At 36.1% G+C, this 17,932-nt stretch overlaps 2 protein-coding genes across 2 annotated transcripts in view; both read left to right on the forward strand.

Moving 5' to 3' along the window:
* Positions 1–14,438, forward strand: part of LOC123558465 (uncharacterized) — a 248,507-nt gene extending 234,069 nt beyond the window's left edge. Inside the window, exon 11 of the mRNA XM_053543761.1 lies at positions 7,425–14,438. Coding sequence (XP_053399736.1) covers positions 7,425–7,714 — 290 coding nt within the window. The 3' untranslated portion in view covers positions 7,715–14,438. The remainder of the gene's footprint in view (positions 1–7,424) is intronic.
* On the forward strand, positions 7,725–15,600 carry LOC123559081 (uncharacterized). Its single transcript, XM_045350901.2, has 3 exons — positions 7,725–7,735; positions 14,405–14,620; positions 15,135–15,600. Exons 1-3 carry the CDS (start codon positions 7,725–7,727, stop codon positions 15,244–15,246), a joined length of 339 nt encoding a protein of 112 aa, XP_045206836.2. The 3' UTR covers positions 15,247–15,600.
* The last annotated feature ends 2,332 nt before the right edge of the window (positions 15,601–17,932 follow it).

A 17,932-nucleotide genomic window follows, 5' to 3' on the forward strand; every position in this document is an offset into this window, starting at 1 on the left:
CACAATAGCAGCTTCATTTATGATTTGAATTTAATCAAACTTGCACAAAACTTGTGTCACCATAAGATCTAGGTTCCTTTCTTGAACCAGCCAGATCCCTTAATGGATTCCAGAGTTATGGCCCCTGAAAAGGCCAAAATTAGCTATTTTGACCTTGTCTGCACAATAGCAGCTTCATTTATGATTTGATTTTAACCAAACTTGCACAAAACTTGTATCACCACAAGATCGTGGTTACTTTCTTGAACTGGCCAGATTCCTTCATGGGTTCCAGAGTTATGGCCCCTTAAAGGTCCAAAATTGGCTATTTTGGCTTTTGCAGCCATATAGAGACTTCATTTATGGTTTTATTTGATAGAAACTTCCAAAATATCTTCAACAACAATAAATCTTGGATTCCATGACAAATCAGATCCATTCGTAGGTTCCAGAGTTATTTTATATTTGATTACCTCCCCTGATGGTAATCAAAATGGATTTTTATCAGTAAGTACTTATAGGACTTATTTGAAATTTCATTATTGTCATTAGTTGGACTGAGTCAATGAGGGTAGATAACTATGGACTGATTTTATGTCAAATTACCTCCCTTTATTTCAAATTAAAATGGGTATATCTCCGTACCTTATGAAGATACTGATCTGAAATTTCTTTTTTTGTCAACAGATTTATTTGGCAGTTCCTTCTTTTGTTAACTTACAATCATTTTTTTTTTTTTTTTTTTAATTACTTCCCATTTACGTTACTATAAATAGCTTGTTTTTAGTAACTTTTTTATTATTGGCCGTAGGGAAAAACCGAGACCACTTTTCTGTGGTACAACATGGATGGTACCTCCAATTTTTAGGTGTATTTTGACATATCTATACCTTGTAAGAATATTTTTTTTCTTTTTGGTTTAATTTCTTCCCTTTGTTGTTCCTGTCCTTTGGACTTAGATATTTTTTCTGAGGACCTTCTTGTCCTCATGTGCAATGATAACAGGTGAGCGATATAGGGCCATCATGGCCCTTTTGTTTTTTTTTTGCTTATGTGTTATATACTTATTGTTTACAGATATTCACTGTCAACTAAGGTGTGCAATAAAGGGCCATCATTTGGCTGAATTTGTCAGTGACAAGTTTTAAAATACTTCTTTAAAATGTGGTTCGATCGAAAATGTCAAAAGCCATGGGACCATAACTTATCAAAGCATTAGTAACTTTCAAATAGATTTCCTTGTTGAATTTACATTTTCATTAATTTTATATGACTAGTCAGTTGCTCTTGTTGTTTTATATCTTGTTACTTGTTTCATTTTTCCTTTTATTACTTTTATAGATAGTTTTGTATCTGTCCAGTCCTGTCTAACTTAAAAAAAGATTTTCATTAAAGCATTTTCTACACTTTCGCAGCGGGTTATTATGCTTGCTTAATTTCTTGTAATATCGGATTAGATTTTAATCTAGACACTGACATATTCCTAGTAAACTTACGGTTCAACGAGGACTTCAAGTTTGCCATTCGTCCAAAAAAAAAATTAATTCTATGATATTCCAAAAGTAAGTAAGAAAGATTCCTGACATTTGCTTTGTGAATAGGAGCAATTTAGAAATTATTCATGTTATATCATTCTTTTCTTGGATAAGATTTTTGGTTGTTTTGGCAACGGAAACTGTATAATCTGCATTCTGAAATCTATAATGTAAGGGTGACTAAGGTCCATGAAACTTAATCAGTGAATAGAAAACACTCATTACAATATATGATAATAAAAATAATGGTTTCTGTGAACCACAACTTTGAAATAATTATCTTTCAACATTTCCTCATTTCTCAACAAACTGCATTTCTGTGAAACTTCATACACATGCTCCTTTCATAGGTTCTGACCTTAGTTGGTGAAATAATTACTTTAATTTTGTATGTAAAGGGACCAGCTACTCGCATTGTCTATGTCATTGCAGGTAGAGGATTTGTAATGCATGGTAATACTTTTCTATCATGCTTATTCTTCATGCTCTTAACAGTTTATAACATATATTGTATTAATTGTGCTAATGTTGATCATTTTTAACCAGTCGGACTAACCAAACTAATAATAAGGTGATTTCTCATATTGCAATAAATGTACTTGGTGGCATCTTTGATGCTTGCATCAATGAATTTCCTTGTACTGTTATTAACCTGAGAGCCTGAGTTTAACATTACTATAAAACACATTTATCCAAAACAATTACAACTCCGCAAAGCTAATACCCAAGAATCAGAAGCTTCAGTTTTTTGGACTTCCATTTAAGATTTATTACTTGTAATTTAGAAACACAAATATATGATAAAAAGAGACGATTTTTTTTTTTTGAAATCTTGGAAAATATCAATTTCCCCTTCTAGAACATTGATGTCCATCGATAAACATCGGTTTGCAAGAGCTTGCTCAATGTCAGTGGATTTTGATAAAAAAATCTTCATAAATTATTAAAATGTTGTTAACAATAGGGTTAAAGATATTGCATACTATGGATGCTTTCACTACATTTTTTTACCATAGATCTAGATCATCCTAACTTAAAAAATAACATAAACCTAAAAATACTTCTTAATACTATGGGGATGTAGTTTATAAACCACAGAAAATTCAAAATGTATGTAAAATATGTTAGAGAATTTATTAAAGGAGGCTATATTGCAAAAGTTGTAATGCACAGCACATGTTTGGTGATTGACCAATCTACAGTTAAACAGTCCGTACTTTGACTACTCAAGTATGAGATGAATTTCTAGAAACTGTAATGAACTGATATACTAGAGGGGTTGCTTCAAATACCCGTCAACAAACTTTGTACATTTTAATTACATGAAGGATAAAAGATGGGGATAAAAAGGGCGGGATGTGCATTAAGGGGTGTTGGGCTGGGGAGGTGGGTGTTAGGTGAATTTTTAAAGTAACAACATCAACATACAAGATATATGTATATAACACCAACATACAAGATACAGTTGAATATCGTTACGTCGATATCGGTTAGCTCGATACTCCGGTTAGCACGATGTGTTTGAGTCGGTCCCGATTTCCCCCTATTTATCTTAATGTAATTATTTATCATTACATCAATATGATTAGCTCGATACTTTGGTTAGCTCGATGAGATTTTTCAGTCCCGTCAACTTACCTGTACTGTTTTTACACCTGGTTTCTTCGATGTCATAGCTTGTCAAAAATATCCATGTTATTTGTAAGGTGTGAAAATCAACCTATTGTTGACCGGCGATGTATTAATCATATTCAAGTTAGTTTGTGTGTTTGTTTTGTTTGTTATCTAATCTTTAATTCAATTTAAATGTCTGGAAGTTTGCATTTTATTCCCAATAATTAGTCTTATAAAACAGCGTGCAAGCAGCAAAGCTGTTTTCCAAAATAACAACTAATTTGGATGACATTTTCTGTTTGGCAGAGTAAAAGTCTGCCATTTAGGATTGAGTAACAATATGCGTATTTAACTGGCAAATTTTCGTTACCGAAGCACAGTCCAAATGACTTCTCAACTAGGAACATTACCCCTGCATTCAGACTTGTTTTGGGAAGGAATAAAAGTGCTAATGTTTAAATGTATATTTTGAAAAGTTAAAAAAGTTTTATGTATGTAATTAATTAAGATGATTTATTTGTCAATAAAATCAAAATCGTATTTACGTTTTATAATATTTCTTTCCCCTTTCAAACCCGCTGAAAAAAGAATTCACATTAATGACAATATAGACGTCCGAAACAAGTTCAAAGTAGTCCCAGATTGTCGATATCGTTACGTCGAACTTCGGATACGTCGATGCAATTTTTACAATCCCTTGAATATCGAGGTAACGGTATTCCACTGTATATGTATATATATACTATTATTATTAGACATGGGATTTAAGTATACGTGCAAATGTTCAAGCAGTGCGCATGTGTAGTACAATTCAGGTGTGTATATAAAGCAGCATCGAAACCAACCATATTGGATTAGAGGACTAATTTAGTCTTGTTGTGGCATATGCACACACGTTTGTACTGCTGGGCGCTTTATATAGTGACGCTCGTTTGAACTGCTAGGCACCTTTCCTTAATTGTTGATTAGTTTGTATACATTCTCTCTACTTTTAATAATTTATATTCCAAACTTTTATTCTCAAGGATATCGTATGGGAAAGTCAACTGTTCTGAATTTAATTATATCCCTTAATGCCCACTATCTCTATAAATTCATTGTTACAAATAATCCTTGAAATCCAGTTTACTTTCAGAGAGAGAAAATATACTACATGTATATACTTATTAGCTTCTTTCTTCCCAATCAGTTAAAAAGACTAAAATGTCACTGCTGCTTTGTGAGACATGATAACATAATTATACCTTTTAGTATATATGCAAATGTTGAACCAGTGCAATTCGAGTGTGTATATAAATCCGAAACTAATCTTATTGTGATAGAAGACTGGCTGTGGAATGTGCTGCTAAGGAGCCTTGCCATAATTAGTCTGATACATTATGGGGGTGATTAGTTTGTCTTATGATAATTTATATTATGTGAACTTGTATCCTCTCAGATATTCATGTATTAACTGGGGATTTAAGAGCAAAACTTTCAAGGACATGTCTAGGCAAATTGCAAGAAGTCCCCTGTCTCTTTGTAGAATTTTAGAGAAAAGCATATATATGGTTGGCATACTTTGATATTGCTGTGCTCAATGCTTCCTTGTCTTTTATCTTTTATGCCCCCCAAGGGAGGCATATTAGTTTTCAACTGTCCGTCCATTCGTTCGTTAGTTAGTTAGTTTGTTCGTTCGTCACAACATTAACTTTTTGCATGAAGGCACTTTACTCGCGAACCACTGCACCCAGGACCTTCAAACTTCACATGCTGATAGTACTTATTGAGTCTACCATCCCTACTGACTTTGGGGTCACCAGGTCAAAGGTCAAGGTAACAGGGGCCAACGTTAACTTTTTGCATGAAGGCCTTTTACTTGCGAACTACTGCACCCAGGACCTTCAAACTTCACGTGCTGATAGTACTTATTAAGTACACCACCCCTACTGACTTTGGGATCACCAGGTCAAAGGTCAAGGTCACAGGGGCCAACATTAACTTTTTGCATGAAGGCACTTTACTCGCGAACCACTGCACCCAGGACCTTCAAACTTCACATGCTGATAGTACTTATTGAGTAGACCACCCCTTCTGACTTTGGGGTCACCAGGTCAAAGGTCAAGGTCACAGGGGCCAACGTTATCTTTTTGCATGAAGGCACTTTACATGCAAACCACTGAACCCAGGACCTTCAAACTTCGCATGCTGATAGTACTTATTGAGTACACCACTCCTACTGACTTTGGGGTCACCAGGTCAAAGGTCAAGGTCACAGGGGCCAACGTTAACTTTTTGCATGAAGGCACTTTACTTGCGAACCACTGCACCCAGGACCTTCAAACTTCACACGCTGATAGTACTTATTGAATACACCACCCCTACTGACTTTGGGGTCACCAGGTCAAAGGTCAAGGTCACAGGGGCCAACATTAACTTTTTGCATGAAGGCACTTTACTCGCGAGCCACTTCACCCAGGACCTTCAAACTTTACATGCTGATAGTATTTTAAGTGTACACCACCCCTACTGACTTTGGGGTCACCAGGTCAATGGTCAAGGTCACAGGGGCCAATGTTAACTTTTTGCATGAAGGCACTTTACATGTGAACCACTTCACCCAGGACCTTCAAACTTCACATGCTGATAGTACTTACTGAGTACACCACCCCTACTGACGTTGGGGTCACCAGGTCAAAGGTCAAGGTGCTGCGGGGGCATTTGTCACCATTAGGCCATACCAAATTGATACGTCGTTCGTCGGAACTACCGCATCAATAATTTCATTCCCGAGAAAAAAAAATAAAAATCACCCGCCCGCACGTACATAAAAATCTCCGAAAAAAATTTTTTTCCCCGATTACGCGGTCCGGAATAATAACGGCAAAGCAGGTTTTATCGCTGTTTTAATGCGTCAAAGTGATATTGATCGGATTTCATGCATCCGTAATACATGTTACTGATGACCAAAACTCAAAAAGTCAGGAATTATGGTGTTGTTCATCATTTGTTTTAAATCTGGAGTGTCTGTGCTAGTGCCACACATGGCCTTCCATGTGTCCGTAGGTAATGAAGTAGGCACGTTCTACTTTTGTTCAATACAGTGAAAGGAACGAATCACGACTTGTAAGACGTGCACGGGGATGCAGTTAAAAATATTTGGAAATATTGTTCAGATATAGTTTTCAAACCATTTGTTATCAGTTGTTTAGTTCAGTATGTTATATCTATCACATTGTCTTGGCCAAATCTTTTTGAACGTAACTTCTTTAGTACAGCAGTCAGATATTCTATCGAAACGCATAATTTTAGTCAATTTAAAAATTGTTTAGCCTTTCAAATAAGTAGTGTAGATATAAAATATGTCCTTTTGTAACCCCAATTTTGCCTGTTTGTCTATTACTTGGCTGTGAATTGATAGAACGAAAAAAAAAAACTGGAAAAAACAGACCTCCCCAACGCTAAATTTCTAGTTCAGTCAAAGCAAAACAAACAACACTTTAAGGGTGGCCATATAACACTTTAAGGGTGACCATATTGGGATCATTCTTTGTCAGTCTTGTTATCATTTTTGCCTGAAATGAATCTCCACCACAAAAACATAAGCTAGCCTGATCTGTTAAGAAATTATTCCAAAGGGATTCGAGCAATGTCGAAGCATCTGTATGACCAACTCTGTTTGGTCTCACTGGTCAAGTGGTTTGTTACTTCCCTTCACCTCTATGGGTTGGAGTTCCACTAGGGGCACAAAGTTGTTCATGTGCCGAAGCCATCTAACTGTGCTTCAGAAGAAATGTTATTCCACACATGTGCCTGTTTTGTCTTAAATAGGCAGGCCTTCAGATTAATGTAGAAAAATCAAAATTAAAGATAAGACACTCATCCCTTAGAAATTATAACTAAAAAAAACAAAGTGATTCAGTGAGGTTTGGCAAGAATTTATTTGCAAAATCATTCATGTAGTCTTTAAAACATAATAGAAAAGCTATATACTGTGTTACCCACACTGTAAATGTTTGATTTCTGTGTTATTTCTAAAGAAATGTTAACTTCATGTATAATCATAACCGCCTCCTCAAGGGTCCAAGCTGGGAAAAAAAATAAAAAAAGCCCGCTCGCTCCATGTAAAATCTACCCGCCTCTGAAAAAATCAAAATTGAGAAAAAAAAAATAAAATAAAAATTTCGCTCGCCCGCTCCAATTTTTTTTGAAAATTTTCCGAAGAACTATTAATTAATTTGGTATGGCCTTAGTGACAGCTCTTGTTTCTAATTAAATGTGTAAATGTATCGGTACATGTGATTTGTTTCTTTTCAGAGGAGCAATCAAGATTTTGTAAAGGTACGATAGGTGACAGAACTGCTGCTCCTGTAGACCCAAGCAGAAATGGACATTCCAATAGAAGTAACGACCAGCCGCCTTACCACATTCCTAACAAAGCCACAGTCTATCGAGGGCCATTTTATGAGGGGTCTGTAGAATCATGTGGAAATATTAACAACAAAAATAGCAATTTAGTAGCCAAACAACTTTCATTGGCGAACATTTTATCAGTATTATTTTACGCGGTGACTTTAATGTTCAGTGTATGTGTACTTCCAACATGATAGATTAAGGATGTTTAGCAGGTAATGTGATAATTATTTTGATGTTGTCTAAATGTTAAACAGTAGCCTGGGAATCCAGTCTGACAACTTTTAACCTTTTATTTACCTGCAAATTGACAGCCTGGGGAAACCTGTTTTCCGATCGCAGCGCCACCTATATTACACCTGAAATATGCGGGTGTTTAATAAAGAACGATAACTTCTGAAAGCAATAATCCATGGCTAAAAATAGAAACGGAATTCTCACGGAAAAGACAGATCGGAATCGTGTACTTTCGAAGGTTTCCGAATATTTCCGGGCCATAAACAAATTCCAGTTTGTACCTCCCATAGCTTTTCCAGCAAGTTGTAACAACTTGAAAATATGTAAGTTTAAACTTAAATTTGCGTCATAGCTGTCAAGATGTTATATTAATGCAGACCTAGTAATCTACGAAAATTGCCGAATTTTCGGCATCATTGCCTCGTTTTCCTTTCAAACAGCGCAAATATGATCACATGTTAATTAGGCTAATTATAGAAATTCGATAATCAGTAGTGACATGGAAACTCCTTCAGATTTCCCCAGGCGTTGATAATATCAGAAACTCGATGAATGCCAATTAACACTAATTAGTGCAAATTAAGTGGGATCTTTAATGCATAAGTATTAGGTATGATTTCTTCTGACAAAGCACAAATATTATCAACGGCTTCCCAGGCTAGTTAAAGAGGAACATAACAGCGTTTTATTAGGGGAAAAGAAAGTTAGAATTCGTTATGCTTCACTTTAGAGCCCTGTAGGACCATGGTTTTCTCAGATCACATTTTTCACACGTTAAAAGAATAGGATCTTATTTGTCACAGGTGTGAAGAAAAGGATCTCAGTTTTCACACATCACAGTCGCAGATTTCCCAGTTCATGCAAATTCTTTTGATTGATGCAAGTATTTGATCAGACATGAACCTTCATTCTTCATATTTCATTATTGTGGAATTGTACAAAATATGTGCTTTTTTGCTTCTGAACTGTATTTCCCACATATTGCTGGGCTATGGGTACCAGGAGCGGTATGCTATCAGATTCGTATCCATAGAAACTGATCCATCAAAAAGGGTTAACGTATATTAACTTGAGAAACCTTTTTTGGGGAGATGTTGCGGTAGTGTAGTTAGATGTGTATTTGAATTTGTTTTTTGCTAAGCACTATGATATGGTACATGTCCATGCGTGAGTTTTGGGTCTTGGCAATTAATTAGTAACAAAAAGGGGAATTTTAGACTTATCATTAAAATTCACAAAGAACCTGAGACCACTTCGGGTCTGTGTCAAGGTGACGCATTAATGTTAAAAGACATTTGATTATATATTTGTCTGGTCCATATTTCCTAAAATCCTTGGATGGAGTTTCAAGGAACTTGAGCATACTTCTTCATATATCTTCTTCATCTCAGCATGGCAAGGCCAAGTGGTTAGCGCGCCGGATCTGCAATCGGAGGGTCGTAGGTTTGAACCACACTCGGAACATGTCTATGATAAACTGGTCTGAAGGGAAGGAAATGATTAAATGATTTTTCGCTACATGTATATCAATTATTTAACATTATTACACGACTCCTTATATAAATCGCCGGTACATGTAGTTTGTGTTTATGTCTTTTGTCCAACACTAACTTTTGCCGGGCTAAAGTCAACGCTTGAAGAAAACTATGAAAATCTATTTCTGATGTCGTGTTACAAATAAAACACTTATTGAATGGCTTGCAAGTCAGTTGTCAAAAATATTGTCCTTTGGACCTTTGGCAATAGTTTTGATTATTTTATGACTCGTAACTTCTGCTTATCTCATTGATTCATAACTTATCAAATACTGTGAAATCATTATTATTCGTGGGGGATTCATTTTCGTGGATTTCGTGGTTGAGCTCAACCACGAATTTAAGTCCCAACGAACAAATTGTGCCCACTATAATTTTTAAATGTACGCAAAGTCGCCAAAAAACAAAAAGACACCATAGCCGTTAGATCTGATCCCTAGTTGTATGCATGCGGCAGTACTAACCAGCAGCTTTTGTGTAGTTTATGGAGGCTCTATCAAGGATAAACATAGGTATGCGTGAAAAAAACAAAACGACTATTATATTTAGAAATGTAGCCGTGGTTTGTTTATGACATTCTTGTCAGAGTAAAAGTAGATACTAAAAATAGAAGTTTGACGTAGCGCCACGTACCAACCGCACTATAATACGGCTGTTATTTGATTTTTTCAGCCCCGCTATGCGATGTTTATACACTAGCCTTTATTTTCACTGACATGTAGTAAAATACAACGACTGGAACTATTGAATATTATAAATTAATTGCTAGATCTGCGTCCAATGCATTAATACCTAATTCACATTACACGTTTCTTGGCAGGAAAAAACACATGCACAAGTTCAACAGCTTGTAATTTTAGATGCAGACGCGCATTCATTTTGCAAAAAAAAAAAAATAATCAGACCAGTTTATAATAATTGTTGTTGTAAGGATTTCTATGGTTATATTAGTACTGCGGAATAAAACCATTATTCAAATCTATAATAGTTTGTTTTAATTTTCAGTGCAAATAACTAGTTCTTGTTTTAAACACAATCAAATGACCAACTTTATATTTGTTTCGATTATGGATGCTAATTGTGCAATGTGCTACGGTTTTGACACTTTTTAATTGGCGCCGTCTTTTCTTATTGAATATTTCACAGTTTTAAAAAGTTTTGCAAATTAGGGGTCATATAATGATAGATAATGCGGTCATTAATTGGCACATGATCACTCTCTAATCTTCTGCGGCGTAGATTGCAAATTCGGTAACCATGGTAGCGCTGTTTGACACGTGCAGGGTTCACATGTAAGGACAGAAGTACTAGAAGATCTATTCCTGTGGAAATTATTTTTTTTTTTTTCAAAAATTGAAAATCCACGAATGTACGTCCCCACGAAACAACCGTTTTGGCCAAAACCACAAAATTCCGTGCTGACGAAATTAAATGATTTCACAGTAGGTCCATAGAAAGTGATATTCGGAACTTCTTCAAAACAAACTTATACTAAATTATTTAGATATGTCAAACACCAGTAAGTCATATCTGGTTTTTATAAACAGCTAGGTTACCCAGGTAGATCATTACAGTTTGATTAAATTGTGTATTGACTGTCTGTGAACATTTTTGTTGAGCCCGCTTGCGGTGAGCTTGACTTAGTCGTCACTTTCGGCGGGTCAGTGTATGTGCGTGCATCCGTCCGTCCGATTTTGTCCGGACCATAACTTCGATATGCATGGACCAATCTTGTTTATTTTTGGCATGAATGTTTACCTCAATGAGAAAGAGTGTCATACGCAAACCCCATGTTCCTATCTCAAAGGTCAAGGTCACAGTCGGAGGTCAAAGGTCAAATTGAAGTTTGTCCGGACCATAACTTTGACACGCATGAACCAAATTTGTTTATATTTGGCATGAATGTTTACCCCAATGAGAAGGAGTGTCATGCTCAAACCCCATGTTCCTATCTCAAAGGTCAAGGTCACAGTTGGAGGTCAAAGGTCAAATTGAAGTTTGTCCGGAGCATTTCTTCTTCATGCATAAGGGGATTTTGATGTAACTTGGCATGAATCTTCACCATTATGAGACGAAGTGTCATGTGCAAGAACCAGGTCCCTAGGTGTAAGGTCAAGGTCACACTTAGAGGCCAAAAGTCAGATACAAGAATGACATTGTCTGGAGCATGTCTTATTCATGCATAAGGGGATTTTGATGTAACTTTGCACATATGTTCAACAAGATGAGGCAACTTTCTTTTTAGAATTACTTCCCTTTGTTGTTACTATAAATAGCTTCTATAGTTACTTTTTAGCTCACCTTAGCCAAAGGCTCAGAGTCAGCTATTGTGATCACTCATCGTCCATCCGTCCGTCCACACTTTCCTTTAAACAACATCTCCTCCTAAACCACCAAGCCAATTTTGATGAAACTTGACAGGGATGTTCCTTGGATGATCTTCTTTAAAAATTGCTCAAAGAATTGAATTCCATACAGAACTCTGGTTGCCATGCCAACCAAAAGGAAAATTTTTAAAAATCTTCTTGTCCAAAACCACAAGGCCTAGGGCTTTGATATTTGGTATGTAGTGTCATCTAGTGGGCCTTTACCAAGATTGTTCAAATTATCCCCCTAGGGTCAAATATGGCCCCGTCCCGGGGGTCACATGGTTTATATAGACTTATATAGGGAAAAACTTTGAAAATCTTCTTATCCAAAACCAGTCGTAGGGCTTTGATATTTAGTATATAGCATCATCTAATGGGCCTCTACAAAGATTGTTCAAATTATCTCCCTTGGGTATAATATGGCCCCGCCCTGGGGGGTCACATTGTTTCTGTAGACTTATATGCCAGTTTCTCGTTGATTTGAGCTTTCTCATCAATTCGAGCCCTTTTGTTTTAGTAAAATTCATGCTCATGTAGGCTAGCATGTTTTTCCATCAGAAATTTGTGTCATTAACATTTTAAAATGCCTTGAAAAATATTAGTCATGAAACCACTGAAAAATTGATTAAATACCTGTTTTAATATTTTGCATCAAAAATTGCTTTTTTCAAAAGGAAATTACATAGTGGGTAATATTGTGAGCCCAAGTTTCAAATTAAAAGCATCCTGAGCATATTTCAACTGTTGTAAGGAGTGAACAGTAAGTCAATCTTGATAGAAATTTGCTTTATGGAAATAGAATATGCAAACATTACCCCTTAATGGCCTTCCAAATAAAGGGCTCGAATCGATGAGAAAGCTTTAAAATGATGTGGAGTTTGACCTCCTTCAGTCTTGTGCAAAAAAGTACATATAAAAGATGATAACATTGTAATTCTTATTGCCCATTGTTAAATGCAAATATTTTTGTAACAAAAAACAAAAATTATTCAATTGAACAGTTTTACAAAAATTTGCACAACCCTATAAGATTTAAGAGGCTCGAATCAAGGAGAAAGCAGCATATAGGGAAAAACTTTGAAAATCTTCTTGTCAGAAACAAAAGGGCCTAGGGCTTTGATATTTGGTATGTAGCATCATTTAGTGGGCCTCTACCAAGATACCAAATATCAAAGCCCAGGCCCTTTTGTTTTCGGCTCAAATGGATTTTTCAGATCGGATGTAATGCGGCGCGCAAGCTGTGGGTAAGAACCATCCTTGAAAAATCCACGAGAGCCGAATCTAGCTACTGTTGCAATGACCCTTTTATTATATACCCCCACCTTTTTGTTTGTTGTTTTGTTATCAATGAAAGCAGATGTTAAAATAGAAATGAATGAAGTTTTTATGCCCCCGAAGGGAGGCATATAGTTTTTGAACCGTCTGTCCGTCTGTCGGTCCGTCGGTCTGTCGGTCTGTCAGTCTGTCAGTCTGTCCGCAATTTTCGTGTCCGGTTCATATCTTTGTCATCGATAGATGGATTTTCAAATAACTTGGCATGAATATGTACCACAGTAAGACGACGTGTCGCGCGCAAGACCCAGGTCCGTAGCTCAAAGGTCAAGGTCACACTTAGACATTAAAGGATAGTGCATTGATGGGCGTGTCCGGTCCATATCTTTGTCATCGATGGATGGATTTTCAAATAACTTGGCATGAATGTGTACCACAGTAAGATGACGTGTCGCGCACAAGACCCAGGTCCGTAGCTCAAAGGTCAAGGTCACACTTAGACATTAAAGGATAGTGCATTGATGGGCGTGTCCGGTCCATATCTTTGTCATCGATGGATGGATTTTCAAATAACTTGGCATGAATGTGTACCACAGTAAGATGACGTGTCGCGCGCAAGACCCAGATCCGTAGCTCAAAGGTCAAGGTCACACTTAGACATTAAAGGATAGTGCATTGATGGGCGTGTCCGGTCCATATCTTTGTCATCGATGGATGGATTTTCAAATAACTTGGCATGAATGTGTACCACAGTAAGACGACGTGTCGTGCGCAAGACCCAGGTCCGTAGCTCAAAGGTCAAGGTCACACTTAGACGTTAAAGGTCATTTTTCATGATAGTGCATTGATGGGCGTGTCCAGTCCATATCTTTGTCATTCATGCATGGATTTTAAAATAACTACGCATGAATGTGTGACAAAGTAAGTCGACGTGTCGCGCGCAAGACCCAGCTCTGTAGGTCAAAGGTCCTAAACTCTAACATCGGCCATAACTATTCATTGAAAGTGCCATCGGGGGCATGTGTCATCCTATGGAGACAGCTCTTGTTGTATATGCTATTTATAGAACTGTGTCAGGACATGCATATTAAATGAAAGTAGTCCGGCAACATACAATACAAATGGTACAATATGGAATTTTTTCTGCCTGTTCATATTTACTTGTGAAATACAAGCTGTATTTTTGGCAAAATTTATATAGGTATATAATAAACTTTATATATAATGACTCAACATGTAAATATGTGTTTTTATATAGTAATGTGTCAAATATACGTCGATATGTACATGTTTCTGTTGAACTATGTAATTATTAATAAAATGTGTATCAGACTGACTGAATATTTTAAAGACATCAACATACTGCATGTTATACTGTCTGGTACATTGGCACCATATCATTGATAAACCCTGATATCGGCACGTTTTCATCAATCGACATGGTGCTGACATCAACTTGAACATTTGTTAGAAATGGATTTGTAATGTACAGTCGGTCTTGTACAAAAGTAAACAAACACAATTCGTACACCATAGCAATTGATGATGGTCAAAACTCATCAATTGAAGTCGACAGCTTCCTTGTACATGAACAAACCAGGAGAGTATTTGCAGTTGGGAAACTTTTCGGAGAAGATGGCTGTGCAGTGGAGGGAAGAGTACCACATATAAAGCTGCTAAAAAGAAGGTAAGCTTGAAATTTTTACAGAATATTGAACACATCAGCTTGGACTGAAGTGGTTTTACTTGAGTGAAGGTATTTATACAGTTCTGAACTGAACTCAAAGCTGATGTGGGTCACTAAATATATAACAGTATTTAAACAGTACATGTACTTTGTTTGTTTTCCCACTGCAAAGCTCCAGTTGTTACTTCACAGTAATAGTAACCTAAAATCAGTTCTGCAGCTAGGATTCAAAAAGGGCAAAGTGCTGGCATTAAAAAGGGCACATCTAGGGTGGTCTGGGGGCATGCTCCCCCTGAAAAAAAGTGGAATATTTAGCAGTTTGCTTACTCTTATCTAGTAGGTCAAGTCAAACATAATACAAACTGAAAATTGTTTAAATTAACGTACTTCTTTGAATCTAGTTTGATAGAAACTACACAAATCATGTGGATTTTGCAAGTGACTGTTTTAATTTATAGTTGCTTTTAATATAATTTTTAATGTTATTTGAAGTGGCTCTACAACTCTATTTCAGAATGGACCTTGCTGTCGTAAAAGCAGAGCTATTACGGGAACCGCTAGTGGTGATCAAGAATGGAGAAAACATATCTGCTTCCTGCTTTCCGAACACCTATGAGCGTGATTAAATAAGACTAATTTCACTTGGGAAACTATCTACTTGTTTTGTTAGGGTAACAGCTTTCAAAGCCACAGATCCATTTAGTTACAATGTGTTAAGATTTAATGGATATTGTACCTAACTGTGATATACACTTCTATTTCAACATTTTTTTTCTGTACATTTGTACATAATGAAATTTTCTCTGCAAAATTATTTTGAAAGTACATTGTAGTATATATGCTATGTATATGTATAAACACTCCAAAAATTCCATCCAGAAAATCTTTTCAAAACATATTTTCTCTGAAAGTTTTAAAAATAAAAGTGTTATTTTCTGTTTATTGAATTTAGTGTTACTTTCTCACCTAGAAATCTGGCTTTGAAATCATAACTTTTTAAGAAAAATAATTTTCTATGTACAGTCAAGCCTGTATGTAATGATTACCCATGGAAACAGCAAGTTGGTCTTTGTTTACAGCTGGTCTCTCTTAACTGGTTAAATATCATTAATAATGGTCTGACTGGAGAAAAAGTGATGGTCTTTTCAGACAGGTTTTGTAATAGTGGTCTTTGTTTGCAGGTGGTCTTTTAAATCAGGTTGGACTGCATTCAGTTTCCAGAATTGTGAAAATTGAAAGCTAGCTTAAATAATAATTTTGTATGATAAAGAATACATGCATGTGCTAATTATGCATTATAAAAGTTTTTTTGTTTTTGGTTTAACGCCATTTTTCAACAGTATTTCAGTCATGTAACACGAGGCAGATAAACCTTACCAGTTTTCCTGGATTCTGTACCAGTACAGACCTGTTCTCTGCAAGTAACTGCCAACTTCCCCACATGAATCAGAGGTGGAGGACTAATGACACAATGTTGTTTATCAAATAGTCACGGAGAGCATTATAAAAGAGAATATTGCAAGATAAAAAACAGGAATTTCATATTCACAAACTTTCATTCTTGAAAAGGTATCTAATTTTACAGCATTTGAATGAATAATTTTAGAATGAATATCTGCATAAATATTGCCTCCAAGGTTAAGAGATGTGCCAAACTTAGAAAATTTCTATCAATAAGTGTGGACTTAGTCTAAATTTTGCATGGAAACTTTCCGTGCTCTTTTTCCGTGCCAAATTTTGACTAAGTCGAAATTCTCTAGGCTAAAATTTTCCTAAGTGTGAGTTTCCGTGCTTAAATTTTTCTAAGTGTGAGAATTTCTTCGTGTTAAATTTTCTAAGTGTCAGATTCCGAAGTTTTTTCCCAAGCTTTTTAAGTTTTCCGTGGTGCTTTGATGGCAATGCCATGGATTTTTTCCGAGCATATTAAGAAAAAGCACGGAAAATAGAAACCACGGAAAAAATCCTTGTAAATCTTACATGAAAACCTTGAAATTCCATGGAAGTTTTATTAGTTTCCATGGTTTTTTCATCAAGACCACGGAATAAGTACAGACGGGCACGCTGGTGCTGACATCAACTTGAACATTTGTTTTTGTCACCCAGAGTGGGTAAAGATTTCTTTGAGTTTTAGCTATATAATTTATCTATAATTTGTGGCCGAATTACAATCTTGAATAAGTGAATTGGCCATACTTTTACCGTTCCAGAAAAATCAAGTGTAAACAAGGCAGTTCACGTGCTGGTAATACATGATTTTTTTTATACGCCCGAAGGGACATATTATGTTATGGTCCTGGTGTACACAAAGTTTTTCTTTGATTTGACCTAGTGACCTAGTTTTTGATCCAAGATGACCCGTATTCAAACATGGCCTAGATTTAATCAAGGCAATCATTGACAAAATTTCACGAAGATCAATTGAAAAAACAGCCTCTATCACATACCAAAGGTTTTTCTTTGATTTGACCTAGTGACCTAGTTTTTGATCCCAGATAACCCATATTCAAACTCGACCTGAATTTCATCAAGGCAATCATTCTGACCAAATTTCATGAAGATCAACTGAAAAATACAGCTTCTATCACATACACAAGGTTTTTCTTTGATTTGACCTAGTGACCTACTTTTTGACCCAAGTATTTTCTTTGATATGACCTAGTGACCTAGTTTTTTTTTGACCCCAGATGACCCATATTCAAACATGGCCTAGATTTCATCAAGGCAATCATTCTGACCTAATTTCATGAAGATCAATTGAAAAATACAGCCTCTATTGCATGCACAAGTTTTTTCTTTGATTTGACCTAGTGACCTACTATTTAACACCAGATGACCCATATTCAAACTCAACCTAGATTTCATCAAGGCAATTATTCTGACCCAGTTTCATGAAGATCAATCGAAAAATACAGCTTCTATCACACACACATGGTTTTTCTTTGATTTGACCTAGTGACCTACTTTTTTACCCAAGATGACCCATATTCAGCCGCAACCCAGATTACATCAAGGCAATCATTCTGTCTTAATTTCATCAAGATCAATTGAAAAATACAGCCTCTATTGCATACACAAGGTTTTTCTTTGACCTCGTGACCTAGTTTCTGACCCCAGATGACCCATATTCAAATTCTATCTAGATTTTATCAAGGCAATCATTCTGACCTAATTTTATGAAGATCAATTAAAAAATACAGCTTCTATCGAATACACAAGGTTTTTCTTTGATTTGACCTAATGACCTAGTTTTTGATTCTAAATGACCCATATTCAAAATGGTCACGTGTGGTCAAAAACTAGGCCAGTAGGTAT

Source organism: Mercenaria mercenaria, chromosome 5 (assembly GCF_021730395.1).
Source record: "Mercenaria mercenaria strain notata chromosome 5, MADL_Memer_1, whole genome shotgun sequence".
Taxonomy (NCBI): Eukaryota; Metazoa; Mollusca; class Bivalvia; order Venerida; family Veneridae; genus Mercenaria; species Mercenaria mercenaria.

Bases quoted from the DNA above. Each gene is read 5' to 3' on its own strand.
- LOC123559081 (XM_045350901.2), top strand. The intron at 14,621-15,134 runs GTAAGCTTGAAA...ACTCTATTTCAG, and splicing joins ATAAAGCTGCTAAAAAGAAG to AATGGACCTTGCTGTCGTAA.